This window comes from Anopheles coustani, chromosome 3, assembly GCF_943734705.1.
Source record: "Anopheles coustani chromosome 3, idAnoCousDA_361_x.2, whole genome shotgun sequence".
Classification (NCBI taxonomy): domain Eukaryota; kingdom Metazoa; phylum Arthropoda; class Insecta; order Diptera; family Culicidae; genus Anopheles; species Anopheles coustani.
This window is the reverse complement of record NC_071288.1, coordinates 50,247,073-50,266,366: the sequence shown is the minus strand read 5'-3', so window position 1 is coordinate 50,266,366 and position 19,294 is coordinate 50,247,073. Positions and strand designations below refer to the sequence as shown.

The 19,294-nt window shown below is 44.4% G+C and overlaps 2 protein-coding genes across 15 annotated transcripts in view; one reads left to right on the top strand and one right to left on the bottom strand.

The window, feature by feature from the left end:
• The window catches only part of LOC131260277 (tropomyosin-2), a 42,142-nt gene that overhangs the window by 14,235 nt on the left and 8,613 nt on the right, over positions 1 to 19,294 (bottom strand). For 6 of the 14 annotated variants that reach the window (XM_058261963.1, XM_058261964.1, XM_058261959.1 and 3 more), the window contains exons 2-3: positions 6,088 to 6,221; positions 5,525 to 5,642 (exon numbers count right to left, since the gene is read on the bottom strand). In XM_058261963.1, the coding sequence (XP_058117946.1) occupies positions 5,525 to 5,642; positions 6,088 to 6,221 (252 nt within the window). Of the gene's footprint in view, positions 1 to 3,481; positions 4,481 to 5,524; positions 5,643 to 6,087; positions 6,222 to 11,002; positions 11,571 to 12,480; positions 12,520 to 19,294 lie in introns of those variants that run through there. The other 8 variants (XM_058261968.1, XM_058261967.1, XM_058261965.1 and 5 more) reach the window with 6 other exon arrangements.
• Positions 12,597 to 17,181, top strand: LOC131260287 (uncharacterized). The gene is made up of 2 exons (XM_058261983.1): positions 12,597 to 13,105; positions 17,036 to 17,181. The coding sequence occupies exons 1-2, from the start codon at positions 12,723 to 12,725 to the stop codon at positions 17,106 to 17,108; spliced, it is 456 nt and encodes a 151-aa protein (XP_058117966.1). The 5' UTR covers positions 12,597 to 12,722; the 3' UTR covers positions 17,109 to 17,181.

Genomic DNA, 19,294 nt, shown 5'->3' with positions numbered 1-19,294 from the left:
CGGAATATCTATTGCAAGCGCAAACAAACACACAAACTTTGCAGACCAATCCACTTCCTCCGGAAGGAAGAAGTGGCACAAATTTGGTTTATCGTTAGTGCCTAGAAAACGAACGCATGGCTTGTTAAGAACGGTCTAGGGTAGGGGTTCACAACCCTGCCCGGCGAAGGGATAATATGTTACATGCAACGTGAGAAAAGCAAATGGATTTACTTCCAATGAAGCATAATACGTTTTGGGCGGATGATTGTGAGCTCTTATTTAGTAAATAATGAACGAAATACTAGAAATGTTTTTGATGTCCTCTACTCTGAAGTCTATTATCACCCCGCTACAAATTGCACAATGTTTCAAACAATCTTGTCATTTTAAACCATCTTGTTTTGTTTTACTCAGTACGCTATGTTGTCATAAACTTCTTTTAATGGCTACGTCAAATAAACAAAAATTACGATCCGCTGTTGACATTTGTTGCCATGAGCAAATTGGTTGGTACCAAAGGTGATTATCGTTACGAAATGCTTTATTGACATTCCGCACAACATTATTCAATTCAATCAATTTAAATCAGTTTTGTTAATTTTCATTCTTTTCCGAAGAGGCAGTTAATTAAGTACAATATTCTATTTGAAATAACATTAATCCTGTATCGTTTTGAAATTTTACTTTTGATTTTGGTGAATCAATATTATGATTTTTAACCAACCGATCAATTTTTGTATGGCAAAACAAGTAACAATATTTAAGTAGAGAAAAGTTTGCATTCATTGAATTAAAAAATAAGAGAGCAAATACATAATTTGTTTTAAGTTTGCGTAAAAAGTATGTTACGCATAAAGTTATTGAACGTTTCAACTTTTGGTCAATATGTTCGATGATCCTTTAAAGAAGATGGAACACACAAGGACCCCAACTGGGACGAATTTCGGATAGGAAATTTAGTAATCTATGGTTTGAAATACAGAAAAAAACGTTCAAATCACATGTTGGATAATAATATATTTATAAAACAAGTTATATTTTAGCAACATGGAACTGGAAGTAAGTTGACCAAATTTGCTTTCATAACGGTATTTTGCGGTCGAAACCGCACATCACGACTAACGCCACAATTGACCAACAGAAGAGTTTCACAGAACTCCTGATCCAAACTAAAAAATTTTCTTATTTGTTTCATAACCATTTTTTTTTTCTTTTTAGGAACAACTTGAGAAGGGAATTTATATTTATTTTCCAAACCATAGTTACAAAACAACTTTTTAGACTTCTAGAAGACTATAAAAGTTGCCGACAAAAGTTGAAAGGAAAGAAGGTCGTCTGTAGATTCAATCAGATTGGAATGTATTCCAACTCAAAACAAACAAACTGTTAATGGAAATCTATTGATAGTTTAATTGAGCTGTAAGACCACTAACAACTGCGTTAAAAATCATACAATATCCAATAGACCAGCATCAAGACACCAATTTTTCCCAAGATTTTGTTTATTTCGGACAACAGAGCCACTGAGTAAAATGCAATAAGAACTTGGTTGTAAATTTTTAACAGAATTTTCGTTTTTGAAATAAATACCAGAGAACGATCTCAGCATTCATCTCATTATTCCCTTCACGGACTATCTTATATAATTATTATGGAAAATGGTTTCTTCATAAAACATGAACAATATTTGCTAAAACCGATATTTATTGTCAATAAATAAACTAGGAATAGTTGCTGATTTTTTCAATATTATATATTTCTTGTATGTATATATATATTTATATAGCGCAATCTCATTATATTAATAGTTTATTTTCCTTATTAAGCAGCACTTTGACTTTCATTTTTCCTCGGTTATCTACCACAAGCATACGCATTTTTCCAATCTCCCTGCAGTTGGTAAGTTTGCTCATCCAGTACAAGACCATCTACTGCGGTAGGAGGGCCTGTCAATCTTTGTAAAGGTCATCATTTTCGTACTCATGTTTTTAGTATAATTGTTTTTAATGAAAGACCCTAGAACTTTAACTAATCTTCAACTTTTCCTTTTCATACCTTGGTTAAACATTCACGATTTTAAATTACCTTGCACGAACACTCTCGTTGATGTATTTTTTTGTCAATCATCTGTATTGCTTCGCATTTTATTGAGTTAAGGTTTGATGAGCAACGTGGACGGAAGTATTTTGCAAGGACAAAACGTTAATCCCAATTTTGTGTATTCGAATAAGTGATGCCTAGAGTCTTACGAAAAGAACTAATATAACACGCAGCTTGATATTGTGGTAGACGGCCATTCCTATACGGCTCATCAACAAAAAGAAAACATCTCACAAAGCATTTTGTATGTCGTTAGGTTGGGTACATTGTTAAAATAAGATATGTCCTCCTCAAAGCACCGATATATTTACTTGGTTACACAGCAAGGCACATCTCTCATCGCTACCAGTTCTTCTTAAGGCGTCAATTAGGTGTGTCATCTCTTAACCGATTGCAGCACATCACCCTACCAACATCGCTGGTGACCACACACGCGTTTTACGTTTCTTAAGACGATAAACATTTCTAGTATTTCTTCATACTTTACTCACGGTACGGAACAAATAAATGTACCCTCGTTTCACACATCAACAGCCAATGATAATAGATGTATGCAAGCACAAGAACCGGAGAGTGCGGCATTCTTTTTGGGAAAAACTCATACTCTCTATCCCCCAAAACTACTGAACAGGGGGGTTTTATATTTTGTTAGTACAGAAGGAAACATGCCAGCCGAGCGAATCATCACTTTGTTTTAAACTCATCTCACTTTGGTACGGCTTCCTTAAACCCGAGAAGCGCAGCTAAATAGATTAATCTTCAAAATTCCAACGAATGAGAAAACAACGAAACAATAGCAACGTTCGTGCGCTTCTTCACACCATCATCATCATTTTCGCCGTTTTGTGAAACAATCTGGAGAAAATTGGAACATTCAAGTGAATGTTACACAGCGTTGGTTGAAACAACAACAAAAAGGCCACGCACAAAAAAATGCAACAATCTCGGGGAAAAGGGAAAGGTTCCAGCGCTCCAAGAAGAACAAACGGATGATCTCCGAATACAAAATAATAACTAGAAACAGTGGCCATTGGTTTGATGATGTGAAGGCTTAAAAAAAGACAGTTACTTTAAAACGGTTTCTTTTCCACTTTATTTTTTTGCATTTTTGGACAGCTTCTCCAACTTGGGAAACAAAAAAGGAACGAGACTACTGCAAACGGAACTCTCACAAGATTTCTGATTAGGAAAGTGCGGCAAGAATGGGGCCAATGTTTATGATCTTTCCATGAACGCGCATCCAAGAAACAGCGACCATATAATTTTATTATAATTTTTCATTATTCTAATCGTTTTCAGGTGTACAGGTGGCAAGAAGTATCTCATACAAGCGAGCAAATATGAACAACAAACAATTGTAAACAGGACGTCGTAAAAAAAGATTGCACGATTTGTGAGAGAACTTACATATTAAAAGATTTCTTTTCGCAAAACAATTACAAATTTGCCATCTGCTGTGATGTGTCTTTTTTTTAAGAATACAAGCAAGAATAATTTTCGCCTGGTTGCAAGCCTAAGCCACTAATATACTAAGTGATGATTCGCAGATCGTTCAAAGGGAGGCTTGTCAGTGGAAAATGGACCTCTCATTTCCATCTCGTTAGACAACGGATAGAAGAACAAAACAGCTAAACAGTGGTACGCCCAGAACGGGATTGTTTTCGTGGTCGTTAGTAGCAAATTTCATGCGTGCTCTCTTGAGTGGCAAAAGACGAAATCGCACATCCGGCTACTTCCGGGGTTCCGCGATTGGCACATTTCCCGTTCATCCAAGTTTTGCTCATCCTTCCACACACGTTCCACTTGGGAGGCGTGTGCCTCAATCATACGCACAATCACGCGAGCCCATACATAAACACAGACACACATACACACATACATACATACATTCGCAGTTTCCTTCCTTCATCGCACTCGTTCGATCCTCTGCCGGGATCGCGCACTGTTTGGAAACACCGGGTATTTGCACGAAGTGTACCACCACGTGCCGTCCAGAAGTGGGTGTACCTTTTCCCAAGGAACCACCCCCACTACCGGAAGGAAGGTGATGGTCCACAATGGCAAACATCCGGTGCAGCACACGAGCCCCATCAGCCACAGAGCGCGATACGGCATCGGAATGTGAGCGCGAGTGGGAGAGGAAGACAGCAAAGAGACACTCTCTCTCTCTTTGCAGCATGGGAAGAAAATAACTCAAAACAAGAGAAAACCAAGAAAACGGAAGGAAAACAACAACAAGCTCTAGCTAATTGTTTGTCAAGTAATGTCTAGCGTTTGCACCTCATCGTATTTCTTATCGGCCTCCTCAGCCATGAATCTGGCTTCCTTCAGCTGGTTCTCAAGGGCGTCCATGCGCTCCTCATCGGCCAGGGCACGGTTCTCAAGAACCTTGCGGGCGCTGTCGGTTCGCGGGACGATTGATTAACAGCGTTGGGATTTTGATGATTTAACGTTTTTAACGTAAGCGTGTGATCGCGGTCAGATTCCGTTTTGTACGTGATGTTTTACATAATATCGATGATCGATACGCGATCGATGTTTATCACAGTAGATTTATACATATATAGGTTTAGTTTGTACGTATTTTTTGGTTTGATAAAAATTACAACGCATTTTTAAATGTATTATTTTTTCGGATGTTCACACATGTGTTTTTTGGTGGGGAGGAGCGGGTCGAAGAATAGCGTTGGGGCAATATTTCGTTGGAGCGAGCGAGCGAGCGAGCGTGTGAGCGAGCGAGTGAGCGCAGGACGAGACACGGGAAAGATTTAAACGCGAGGAAGAAAAGGTTGGTGTGTGGTAAAAGTTTTGTTTTTAAGATGTCGGTGGGAGATAAAGAAAGAAAGAAAAAAGAACCATTATAAGTAACACAAGAAGACGATCGTCGACTGAATCGAGCCATCCGGAATGCAACGCAGAGAGAGAGAGATGAGGAAGGATTTGCCATTTTCACATCTCGTGAAACTGTTTGATTGCGCGGCTTGGAATGTTTTGTGCTGGTGTGTGCGTTTGCCGAGATACTAAAGAAGGAGAAGGACAACGACGCGATCCTTAATGGGGAGTTTTCACCATTTCCTATACTCCTCGTAGGGGGAGTTGTGTAGGTTTTTCCAATACATAAATTTTACATAAATTTATGAAAATGGAAACATAAGAAATAAATCACACAATGATCTATAATAGTAAAAGAATAGAAACATTATAAAACAAATTAAAAAAAAAGCTACGATAGCCTGAGATGATATCACAAGGTAGAAAATAGTTTTCGAAGGACACATCACCTTCAATCAAGATCGACGTCCACCAAGGACGCCCACAAATCCAACGGAACGAACGAAAGCAGCTGTAATCTCATATGCAATTGCAGAAGATGTGCAATTTACGGTTCGGTTGAAAAGGACAAGTTTGTGGAGAGGGTGACGGGGAGCGGTGGGGTGTGTACCTCTTCGTATTTTTTGTCTGCTTCCTCCGCTATTAGCTTGGCCTGGGATAGCTGTGCTTCCAGTATCGCTACCCTATCGTCTTCCATGTTTGTACGGTTTTCGAGGGCTTTCCGGATCCTGTGGGAAGGGGGTGGGGGGTGGACGTGGACGAACACATCAATAGTTGTGACGGACCACACAAAAAATAGGCAATGAGATGTTATTATTGCAGATCGTACGAGGTTGCAAGTGAAGGTGTTGTTTGGAGACAATAGAGGATCACATTCTCGAGATGATCTCAAGACAACAAAGAAAAATCATTACGAGAAAAAATTTGGCTTAATCGCAAAGGAAAGACAAGAAGCTACCCAAGAAAGAGGACATGACGACTCGGGGCACATCCTCTTATTGTCGGTTTTTTAGCGGCAATATCCTTCTCGTTATCCTTCTCATTACTTTGGGTGTCTCGTTCATTTCTTCTTTCTTTGCTTGTTTGCAGTTTTTTTTGTGTCGCTCTTTATGGTCGCTCCGTGTCCAGGCTCACGCACGGTTCCTGTGTCCCGCAGGAACCCAACAAACTTACCGTTCGCTCTCGTCGGCAGCGGCCGAAGCCTCTGACAGCTTAGCGGTGGCGGAGGCCAAACGTTCTTCCGAACGTTCGAGATCCTCCTCCAGCAGCTGAATGCGACGGTTCAGAGCGGCAACTTCAGATTCGGCCTGCAATGGAAAAGAGGGGGGAAAAGGTTCGTTAGTTAACAATGTTCAATAAGTAATAAGAAGGTTAATAAGTAATGTGGCAAACGTAAACAAAATCCGCAATCTTCCGTAGTAAGAAAATATCAGAGTACTACATAATAATTAACCCTAGGTTCTATCCGCAAACATTACAACTTAAAATTGAAAACACAAAGCTAGAAGGCCCACCACCGAATAAACACACATTTACATTTCAGGTTAACAGTTTGAACTTTGCGTGCCATTCGGAACTATGCGGATATCGTAGCGTCGTTTTTTTTTTGCCATCTTCGTGCCCTTCTTTTTCCTTTGTTTTCCAGGCACAGCAACTCCCACCCGCTTTCGCCTTCCCTCCCGATGACCTCGTCAGTGAAAGTACCTTGCACGACAGCACAATCAAGGGTCTCTCGCTCTGTGTGTCTTCCCTGCCGTACCTCCGGTGGTCCACCCTACCGCCTGCTCCTGCTATATGGCGACCTCCGAGCACACAACTGCCGACTCAGCAGAGCCTTATATCGCGGTTTCACCTTCTCCGGGGCCCGTACTTACTTTGCTACCAAATAAGGTAATCCCAACAACTGGTGGAGCAAGGCGAGCTCCCCGATCGAGTACCACCCTTACCTTACCTTGAGGGGGAAGGAAGGGGGGCTGTTGTTGTATGACTTCAACAGATCCAAGAGGGCCCCCCCTTCACCAAGAGGGGAAGTATGGTGAGGGACGGAAACTCCCCAACCGACAACATTGCACAAACGCGGGGCAAACGGATGACATCATTTGCGGCTATGCCGCCATGGCGTTCGAACGATATGGAAACGAAACATGAACGTGTTTAGAAGAGAACTTGGAGACATCAGGCAACGGGGGTTTAAGGGTTAAATCTTCTTTTGCGATTAAAAATTCGCCCATAGACTGTAGTGGTAATAGATACAAATCAAACCAACTTTATGTGCCTATCCCTATATTCGCATGAAATTGTAGCTCGTTCCTCAAAATATATCGTGTAAACACATTCATACGAAAGAGACGACCTGCAGGTCCCGCGAGCAACACAGTACTGTACACACATCTGACTTCTTATCATGCGTTGCTCCACCTCGCCCGACGAGCGATAAGCGACTACACTTTGTGGACGATCCTCGAGCCGACTCATGCAGTTTCAACCTGTTGATAATAAAATGGTGCAGAGTGCGTTGGGCAACCGGCGCTGGAATCACCTCGCCACAACTAACAGAGGAAGGAGGGTACTTTTTTTATCGGCACAAAACATGTACTGATGTTTTCTGACGATGGTGTTATGATGGTGGTGGGATTGATTGAGGGTTGAATCGCCACACACCACGACGTTCTTTTGCATTCCATTGACAACATTAAATTGTGAACAAATTTCCAAACCTTTCTTGTTGTGATAATCCGCATAAGTCCGTCATAACCACACGAAATAAGTCCGTGTCAATGCAAATTTCGAAGTGATGTGATGCGCGCGAGGTGGCCCGATTGAAACCACCTAATCAGCATAACAATATGTGACAAGGTGGGCATATGGGGGTAGTACCTTTACGTGCACATTTGCACCATTTCATAAAACTCGAGTGAACAACAACAACATCATCGCTTAGGGGGGAGAGGAAACATTAAAGTGAAAAGCCTACATCACCATAATCAACCCCATCAGAGCGCCCGTGAAGAAGATGGAAACAACAGGAATGATTTCGCGCTGACATCATCGCGGGGCGACATTCAATACACAGACTCCACACACATCTCTCCCCTGGCCGGGATTGTCTCGTTCGCGCCAGTCCGAGCCTCTCATGGCGTCAGCAAAATAATTATGTTCAAGGTCAGCGAGCTTCAACGACGATTATCTCTCTCCACCGATTCCACCATCATCACCGGCGGTTCTCTCTTGCCAGCATTTGGCGACCGGAATCGCTACTTTTCTTGCGGGTTCGAATCAATCGAGTTTCTTCGACCGGACGCACACTTGCAACAAAACAACCAAACTCCTTTGCAGCCACGATCGTCTGCGGCACGAATGGAGGAAAGACTTTTTCCCGGTTGCTTTTGACCCTTTGCACAGGTTAGAGGCTGTCATTTAATACATCTGTTGATTGGATGAGAAGCCTCTGCTACAGCTAAATTTCGAGGGTGCAATGTAATATTTTCTTACAAACGGTCTGTCTTTTGGACCACCCTACGGTTCCGCGGGACCACTGTGCGTTCCGCGGGAAGCGCAACAAGACACCCGGCCGGACCCGCGGTGCGCGACCCCGTTGGCACATTTGTTTTGGTAGATGTGCCTTTCGCTGTGCGGTTGTGGTTGTTGTGTGGACAAGATCTACAGCTAAAAGATGACGCACGGTGTGCGTAGAGGAGCCCATTCCTTCCTGTAGACGATTGGCGTCTACAGAATCATACGCGAACTCCTACAAACTGGATGGCCGGCATAAGATCCACACATTCCACGAGCTCATCGCCCCCCTTCCCGGTCCGAACTGACAATTGAAAAGGGGTGCCCTCCCTCACTAAGCGAGACGGGTGCACCACCCTCCAATCTCGAACACATTGTCACGATTCAGGGCGTGGTGCGATGAACTACGTGTCCACCCTCCATCCCCCTTTCTACAGACCCCAACCACCGCTAGGGGATGAAGGGATGGCTACATACTGGACAGTCAGTATCCGATCCGGTGCCATAAACGTGACAATCCGATGACAACAGTGCAAAGGAAAAGCATGCCATGCCAGGAAGAAAAAGCGTCGCCATACACAAAGTCAGTGCACATTTGCAAATGCAGTTTTTTTTCTCTCTGCGGTGGAAAATGTAAAAGTTTTCCCCGGCAGAAGGGCGAAGGAGAAGGTCAATTGTTTGCACAACTGATGGGAGGCAGACAAAAAGAGGTAGGTAATGGCGACGAAGGAAAAGAAGAGAGTGCCCTCTTGGACCGCTATATTGTGCGGTGAGTTTTCGCGTTCCCGCGATATTCCACTTCATTCGCCGGTATCGCGGGGGCCGTGCTTACGCATACTAGCTTCGCCAATAAACCGACGGTGGCACAACACAGCCATAAAAACCCCGCATGCCTAGCGGTTTATGGAGCCGGGTATGTAGGGGCGGCCTTCGAGGCCGTCGTGTGCACTTCTTGGCATATTTCTTATGGCATGGCGTACGGTACAGGTGGTGTGGTAACTTGATCAATTCCAAGTGTTGGTCTGACTTTGGTGGTGGTGATAGGGTGTTTTTCAGGCGCTGGCGGATGTACCGGCGCAAGAGAAATCCACGGCAGCGATGATGCGCTCTTCCACCTTTTGCTTGCGGGGTGTGACCACTTCCGATGGGCTGCCGGTTTTATTTCGGCAAATTTAAGCCCCCCCACCCATCCGAAAACATCTCATCGATCCACAATGAAGGGATCATCTGCCGGGCTTGCAGCAATTGAAGGCCAGAGAGAAATCCATTGCACCTAAGGAAGGAATATGAATCTCGAAAGGAGGTCATTTCCTTTCTTTGGATTTTTGCTCGAGTGTAGGAAGTGCCGCTGGAAAAAAATATAACAGTGCAATAAAGTAATGGCAGATACAAAGATTGCTGCAACTTCTTCTCTCAACCCTGCACCTTTCTTCCTGGTCGTTAAGTCACTGTAATTGTTGTGCACAGTTGCACAAACAAAAAAGCTAAATTGTGTTTTGAGGAGGTAAAACCAACGGCACACACAATTAACACATCGCCATTGACCCCAAAGCGATGCGCGCTGAGGTGGCCCACATTGATTCGCGAAAATTAACACAAAAACAATTCGATGGGGGGGGTCTTTTCATAAGACCATTTTTAAAATTAAAATTGTATAAATCGTGTGTTAGTATAAAGGACCCATGACATTTAAAAGTTGCATAATGGCAATAATTTTCGGAACAACATTACGGTGGTTTTTAACTTTTCAACCTTTTACGATTTCCTCACCACGAAGAAAATTTAACAATGAACTTCATGGAAAGAGGAAATAATCATAAAAGGGTGAGGTGTTCAAGAACCGGAAGGAACCGTGAACATATAAAATATATGCACCCGATCCAATGTTGACCACCGACAGTGCTATGCGTGTGGTTCTATGTAGTGGTAGTGACATGACAAGCACCAACACAGCCTCGCCGTATCATCCATGGGATGATGGTGGTGCGGTTGCCACGATACACACGCACGCACACTCTCGCAAGAGAACGTTCCAGTTGGAATGCAAGGAAAGTGCGTGTATCTCACGACCGGGGTTTAGCTGTTTTTTTTTCTTATTTATTTCCCTCCGAAATGACTTTGACACTTCCAGTGGAGAAAACGAGGATCAAATACAGCCCATGCGTACAAGAAACTTTAAATGCCATAATCTTCACCGAAATGTATGATTAATCAAAGCATTCGTGAGTTGAGATGTACGATATTTTATCGCGAATCGATGAACATTGACCTTTCATTCAAGTTAGATAAATAAACATAACTTCGCGTAGATACGGATATCCTTTCCACCCGAACCTTGATTAGATGTCCTTCAGGTCGCAATCTTTCTCGCTCTTCGTCAATCATTTTACGGCCGGCTACTTCGATGTGCACAAGGTGGTTCCGTCTGGTGGTTCCACCTTGTTATAAATAGAACGTCAGTGAAATGGTTCGTTCGACAACCACTTGTAACAGAGCGAATCATCTACTTCCTAACCAACCGAAAGTTATCGTATGAATTCGTCTAAACAACCCAAGGTAAACTAAACCAACTTACTTCTTCGCGTCTCATCACTTCGTTCTGGAGCTTTTTGTGAAACTCTTCACACTCATCCTTGTACTTTTCCATCTCCTCCTTCGTTTGCCGCATTTTCTTCTTCAGCACATCGAGCAGGTTGCCACCTTGTTGCATATTCGCAGCCATGGTATTTGTTTTATTTTCTGTTCCCTTCGTTTCTTTTGACCTCTCGATTCCAAGTCGCGCTGGTAGCTACCCCTTAACGGAACGGTTGCTTGTTCCCGTTTTCCTGCGGACTTATCTTTCCTTTGAGATAAGAACTGCGACTGAACACCGCGCGTAAGAAGACGAACTGAAAAGCAGCGCCCGACCAAGGAACCAGTGATTTTGCAACTCCGCTTTCCGGATTACTTCTTTTTTATATTATGATAAACTAAGGCCCTTCTTTTTTCGGTGGTTGAAACTTTTTCCTTCAAACCACTTGCACTCTGCACACCGTTTTACCACAGACACTCGAAATTCTACCTTCTTCTGGCTACCAAACGAATGGATTTGGTTTACCGAACAATTATTATAAAATCATCAACTATCAAAAAATCTTGCACTGCTAATTAAAAATGGGGGATAAAAATGTTGGTACACAATTTTAATAATTAACATTTTGACAAAGAACACGTTACACACACTCGCGCGCACACACACATACACTGCGAGGACGACGCAAGTACGTCATCCTCGATACCCCGTTTCTTCTGACGAGCTGTTGTAAGCCAACATTTTCGCTGAGCCCTTTTCGAATATCCCGGACGGCAAACAGCTACGATCGATATTTCATGCGTCTCGTGTATCGAGAAAAAACTACACTTTGCATACGATTCGATTTTTATTATTTTTGATCATCGAAATATGCCGCGGACGGAATAATGATCATTTCGCTGTCTCCTTCACCAATTCCGGGCGACACACACAGCATTCCCGTGGAAGAGACACACACCGGAGCAGCGTGTTGTAGGTGCACGTCGTCGAGCCCACACTCCCCGAATATACGCACACACACAAACACGCGCGCGCCCGACGAGGGTACGCACAAATCCTCTATCCAGATTTTACATCATTTTCTCCAGTGGGATTGCCGTAAATTCCCGTCACGAAAGACAAGAATACATTAAAGGATCGCCCCGGAACATACAGAAAAAACAAGCACACACCACGCCTCGAACTAATCCAGGTGCTATCTTCCCGTTTTCACAACCACCACCACCAACACTAAAACCCTCGGGAACGAAGAAACTTTTCTTCCAAAACAAGAATGGACCCACAAGTTTCGATCAACCACACTGCGCTACGATCTTTCCAGTTAAGTGCGGTTTTTATCTACCAACGTGCAGTGCAGTTGAAGACAAGCTCGAGCGCTTTATTTGCACAGCAAACCACGGGTTTTGTTAAATGGCAGAAAAGAAATGTCCAATTCTTTCCCTCCGAACGCGCGCGCCGTGGCGGTGAAAAAAGTTACTCACTTCGGTCAAAACCACTGCTGAACTGACGGCAACCGTCGCAAATGCCACTGGAAAGACTCGCAAATGCCCTGCAGTAACTCGCTCGATTCCACGCATACTATCGCAAAGCCCATCGCAGCAGTCGCGCCTCTTCCGCTCCAACGGGTAGAAGAGTGGAGTCCATTTCGCATGCCCCGTTTCATTCATACGCGCAGCAGCAGACCAGCAGGGACTGGAACACTGTGTGCACATGGCTGCCAAAGATGGAACAAGGCAAACAGACGACGCTTTTATGGAAAATCGTGTGCTATTCACCGGCGGACGGCCGGACCCCAAGTGTGGTCCTTAAAAGGACAATATGCCGTGCGCTAACGAACGGTGGCGAACCTTATGGTGCCTTGACCCACAGCCACAGCAGCAGCCTGCTCCGCTTGCGATCGGGTTTTCGAAACGATGGCAAATCTGTACGGATTCGGGTCATTCGCGCGCGGTATGTTCCGATCGAAACGGCGCTCCGGCACGGTGGAGGAGTCACATGGACGATGGCCAGTTGTGTGCTGTTGCCACTGCGAAAGGGAATGCCGAGTCACCGAGGATGTCACACCGCCGCCATAGGAAATGTCAACGTTACGTCACGCACACAGAGGTAACAACATCTGTCGTACATTCCTGCTCATTCTCTCTTCTCGCTCGCCGAGGCTTTCTACGATAGAGAGCGCTATTGGAAGGAATATCCTGGAAGGATCGAACTATGCGCTGTAGGAATACTATGGCACTGTAGGAATACTTTGGGGCAAATTTATTGGCAAATATAAAATCACCACAGTGCAGTCAATTGATCAACAGTTCAGCAACAATTTTCCAATTCATCAAAACACAAATCTCTATATAAAAAGAAAATAGTAACATAAAATAATAATTTATTTCAGATAATTGAGCTCGGCTGAACAAATGATTTTTAAACCCCACTCCACAAAGCCAAAAGAACTGACCATGAACGGAACAAATATGTACAACCAAATTCACTGGACCAAAACACGCATGTTTCAATGCTCGCCGAAGCAGCAGTAGTTCCGTTCGAAGTGTGATTCTTTTGTAACACCGCCATGTTCAGCTACTTTTTTGAACAGACAGATTATTTTGGGTTCAATAACGATCGGTAGGAGTTGTTCGGTATGCAGCGTACATATTCGACCGGGACCAGCCCATATATGCATATCTACGCAAGCCCATCCAATCGATTCATTACGTTAGGAACATTCATCCAATTCAACCGATCCAAACCCAACCCAGGTGGACAATTAGAGAATAGAACGGAAACGCCACCCCCAGGTTTTTTTTACAGGTGCTACCGGTACCGGTAGAGATTCCGAGCTTGAGATTGTATCATTACCCCAGGGACGTTGGTTCCGAGACAGGGAAGAGGGTTCCCTCGTCAACCCAAATAACCGGTGTGCCCCAAACAACCCAGACGTACACACACACACCTAGTGTGTGGAGGTCAGATCGTCCGCATTGTTCCATTGCATTGTTGTTGATGCTTGAGGGAGTTAAAAAATAAAAACGCCCCATCTATCTATAATGCGTGCACCCCCCCATTTTTAAGGGTCTTTTTAATGGGTTCAAAGGTTCGTGCTTGAAACAGGTGGTTCTGTGGACATGCATGAAAACGCATACGCCAAGTGCATCGGTTTGTAGAACAAATACGGTAAGCGAACGAACGAACGATCGTGGAAACAAACCTTTACCAAATGGTCTCATTGTTTGTCACACATTAGCCTAAACAACGATCAAAAACACATTAGTTTCAATTGGAGCTGGTCACTACCGTCGTGACCGAGGGCCGATTTCGCCCGACTGCCAACATGAAATTCGTGTTTTCTTAATTGCTTCCAAACAAGAGAACTAGACGTGAGTGAACTTTTTAAAAGGCGGTGGCGTCTTGCTGCATAGAAATAGAGGATCGATCGGAGCATCCGTTACGCCAGGCAAATAAATATGGAATAGATGTGTCCTTAGAGGGCGAGCGCCCTCGGCCCTGATGGTGCAGAAGCATTCTTCCATGAACAGATTTCAATTTGCATTGCGTGCTGTTATTGAGAAATCATTTTATCTATCACTCGGTGCTTTCCTCGTGACGATCGATTTACGCTATGGCGGGGTGACTGTCGAAAGGAAGCGAGAAGTCACGTTTCGTTAGCTCATACGCTGGTCCCAACCCGCTGGAGTGTGGTTGCCACGGTGGCCAATCGAAATTGACTCCAGGGTGGGACACAAAAGTTGGTCGTTCGATCGGATGTATCGGCTACGATCGAATTACCGATTCACCGTGCGTTTCCATCCGCGATCCATCGATTGATCATGACGTAAAATTGTCCCAGAACTTGTTCGGTTGAAGGTAAATGGGCTGGTGATATGTGATCGTGAGCTCTCCATGCGGTCGGTATGAAATAAGACATGTTTTAGCAAAAAAAAAAGATAGAGAATAACAACAAACAACTGTGTTACGCCAACCGTGCCATCCTATGTGTGCCATCATCACGGCTCCCGGAAGCCCAAGCCGGAGCACACCGGAGCTGACACTAACAAGTTCCTATCCGGCCCCACGTGTGACGCTTGACTGCATGTGTCATTAATCTAATACCGGACGCCAAGGCCGAACCTCCGCCGCGTGGCAAATCAACTGGAATCGAGCCATTGTGCGAAGGTCTCCCTGGCCGGGCAATCGGAATCGGTCGTATTTCGCTCGCTAACGAATGCACTTTCTCTGGCTTTAACCATTTTCGAACCGTCCAGGCGGATCAATCGGAATCAAATCGGCGATGGCGGCCCCTCGCAAGGACTCCACAGTAACAGGTGTGGACGGACGGAAATATCGGTCAATGCAGTGCAACAAGGCATAAGCCATAGCACACACAAAAAAGTTACAACGAAGCCTCTCGTTACAAGCCCCAAACATGACGATCATAAATTGTGTCACCGCGTACATTGTAAAAGCCCTACTTGACCACGGCAGGGCTGAAGGTTCGGTTGTGCAGACACACGGCGCTAGAATAGCACCACCCCTCCCGACCACCGACCAGCCCACCCCACCATCATCCTTTGATGGCGGAGTTCTACGCCGTCTTCGGGAGATTCCACCTTGAAAATGGCCCCATCGATGGGCAACGGCGATGGCCCGCAAAACGAAAGTCAATCGTCACACGGGGCACACAAAGTGCCAGTCCTCGTTCCCAGGCCATGCACACATACGACGACGCTTTTAATGCAACCACTGTTCGCGATCTCCCCCCAATCTTGTCCGATTGGAGGCCGGACGCAAAGAGTGCGCCATTGAGGGAAATGTAAAGATCAGTTCCTTAAATGGACAAAATCGCTCACACTGGTATAATGCACACGCCGTCATCGTCGTCGTCGTCGTCGTCGCCGTCTACATCTCCCATTCGTGCCAACGAGCTCCATACTATGTTTGCCTTTTGGGCTGATTGCTGACATCGGCCCCTGAGGCCTTCCCCGTGATACATGGTATATCATAAAATCCAATGCCAACGGGCGAGTTTGAAAAAATTAAAAACAAGGCGCCAGCCGGACACGTAATCGACCCTTCCATCCCCATCGGCACTACGTCCTCGGATGTGTCTGGTGGTCCTTTCATGCATCCTTTAATTTATACTTTTTTTTAATTTAATTTTTCCTCCATGATCAAATCGCCCTCGTGCCTTTCGGGCATTATGGGCAAATGTGTCAACTTCAAACGTGGTTTTTAAACCGAACATTTCTCATCCGTTCGATGGACGAATGGAACACACAAAAACAATTACAAAAATTCCGATTCACATATTTTAGCGTTTACAAAAGACCAATTGCATGTAGCGAAAAAGGATTAGGAAAATATTCATAACAAATCCGTTTCTAAACTTGTTACAGCGCCACAGTGTCCGGTAGTAGAACTAGAATTGAATTATATGACTTTAGATGACGCTAGAGAGGCCACCAGATGGCGCTAGGAGTATTTACGGCATAACCGGTTCGCTCGAACAGACCCGGTTTCAACCGGTTGTTGCGAGAAAAAGGGGAAAATTGCAGAAGAGGGGAAAATTGTGATGTGCAAATCTGTTGTATCTTCTAGAATTAGAAGATATTTAAAAATAAGTCGTTTGTTATGCTCATGGAGCATATTGATCATTTTTGTATGACTCACTGTAACTCAACTTTCCATGCAGTAGCAGGAACAGCCCCATTACCGGAAACTATGTATTTCGGTTTGAACTTTTAGTTCAATACAACAGCAGTAATGCCGGTACATGATCGGCTGACACTGTTTTCAGGAAGTATTAATATAAATCGTTCTGTATAACATTGATTCATATCTTCATCGAATGTGTCAGATTAAATGTCGGAAAAGGGGTAAAATATCTCAATTATCAAGTACTTCTCCCCACTCATCCAACCGATCTTCCGAAAATACTACTCAGCCGCCGGCCCCGTTAAGGTTGTGCCCACTATTCGGTGAAATGATTCAGAATTTGCTATCATAAACCAACATGTTTCACTTTTTCTTTTCGGTTTGTTGCAGGAGGGTACGATTCGCATCGCTGCCGTCGTTCTCTTCCGGAGTTGCTGGCCAATGCTTGAAGCGCAAATGCTGACCACTGACCGTGTACAAAGACGGAACGGGCTTACCTTAATGAAATGTATAAATATTTACACGCTCTCGTTACTTCTGGTGGCGCAATAAAATAAGCGCGTGCGAGAGGTGGTCGGTACGCGACCAGCAACAACCATTTGTACAATTGAATCAAATCGCAGGTCATGTAGGAAATAACCTCTTGGAAATGATTTTCACCAACCTTTATCCCAACACTAGCGCAATTATATTTGATAGAAGGAAAACAAATCTTCAAACAACAATTCTATAGTCTAACCGATCTTCAATCGCAAATTGATCCTCTAAAGCAGGGATCGGCACACGTTTTCCAAAAAGGGCCAGATGATTTAAGAGAAACCGAAGGCACGGGCCGGATACTTTAAACGATGCTTTAATGTTTTCAAACCCATTGTAATGGAGAGAGGAACTTTCTAAATAGCAAAGTTACATAAAAAGTGGGAAAAGATAAAGTATGTATTTAAAATGTTATCGATAAACATATAACAGGAACACCTCGTTCATCTTCATTTTTGGGAAGAAAACAAATCTGGCAAATCCGATAAAAATTGGTATGGGTTTTTTGTATGAAGCACTAAAATATTCTTACGGGCCGGATAAAATCATTTGGCGGGCCGGATTTGGCCCGCGGGCCGCACTTTGCCGACCCCTGCTCTAAAGGCGATTACAGAGAAAGTAAAACTGAAGGTAAACACCCTTACGAATAAGGCACGTTTATTTTTCAATAATGATCGATTTCCTCCCTCAAAATGTAGCAAGAGAAAAACAGACGCGCGCAAAAGAGTTCCAAACACAAACATCGACCGTGAAACATTTCTGACCATCGCCACATATCTTATCATGTTCGCTTACTGCGACCCATGTTGTGAAGATGATTACATTATTCTTGCCACAGTATAATTGATGCCGTACCATCCGGTTTCCAGTGCGCCTACACTTCATTGCTTTTGCGAATACTTCCATACCGAGGTTACATCTGGTAACATGAGGTATAGCTTTCCCGAGATACGAAATTTCGTCATTCTTTGTAATAACACAAATAGACGTAAGATAAAGGTCTAAATTTTGAGCGATGCCCCAAAAAGCACGGTTGTGATAAACACGTATTCGGTTCACCCCACACACCCACAGGAAGAGGCTACCATTCGCGGTCGTACGCAAATTAAACACGCTTCTTTTTCTCAGCGTTACAGTGTCCAAAAAGCAGGACGGCAGGGCACCCCGGTGGCCCCCTGCGAAGAGAAATCTTTCGCTAGGCGTACAGTCCGCCGGTTGCTGTTGCTGATTTCGGGGATGGAAAATGCGGTAAAAAAAGAAAATCACAAAAATTGCCCAGCCCAGGCGGAGGTTAGACAGGGCACATCACAAACGCCCAGACCTCCCGCGCGAAACAAGAAGTAAGCCGAGAGTTAGAGCCGAGACGGTGCGATAGAGAAAGAACATTGGCATTGGCGCAGTGTAATCATCGCGATCGCAACCGTTGTAGCCGCCTGGTGCGTTGTGTGGTTGGTTACCTTGGCGTTTCTTTTACGATTGTAGGTGCACGGCTGGGTAAGGTGTGCCCGAAGCAGCGCTGTACTTCGGATGAGTAGGTTGTCGGGTTTTCACAAAAGCCGCACGGGACGACAGAAATCTACCGTGCCGTCAATCGAGGTTACCGTCGTTTGGTATTTACGTCTCAACGGTGTATTGCAGAAATGTAACAAGGCCGTTTCTAAACGGGGCGCCTGCTAGGATGATCTCATTCTACGCAAATAATGCGAATCGAGGATGGCGCTTTGCGATCTGTATATCCTTGCCAGAATTCACGCGATAAAATCAAACCAGACCGCCAGCCATAATGCACCATATCATCCCGAAGATGAGTTAGTGTGGATGGAAAATTTTGGCGCACGGCGTAACGAATGCGCAAGCGCTCCGATTCGATCAGCACACAGTCTCCGACGACCGTCGGACACGGTACACACCTCATGGAAATTCAGTTTTGAATCTAAAAATAATCTTTTTTACACCAGCGCAAACCAAAAACCTTCCCACGAGGTCGGAAAATGTTTCTCTACCCTGACCAACGCGTATGGTGCGGGGGTATGAGAGGGAAAATAGTTTCAATGGTATATGGCGGGTCCCGAGTACCGGGAGAAAACATTATCTGGGTAGGAAAAAAACTAC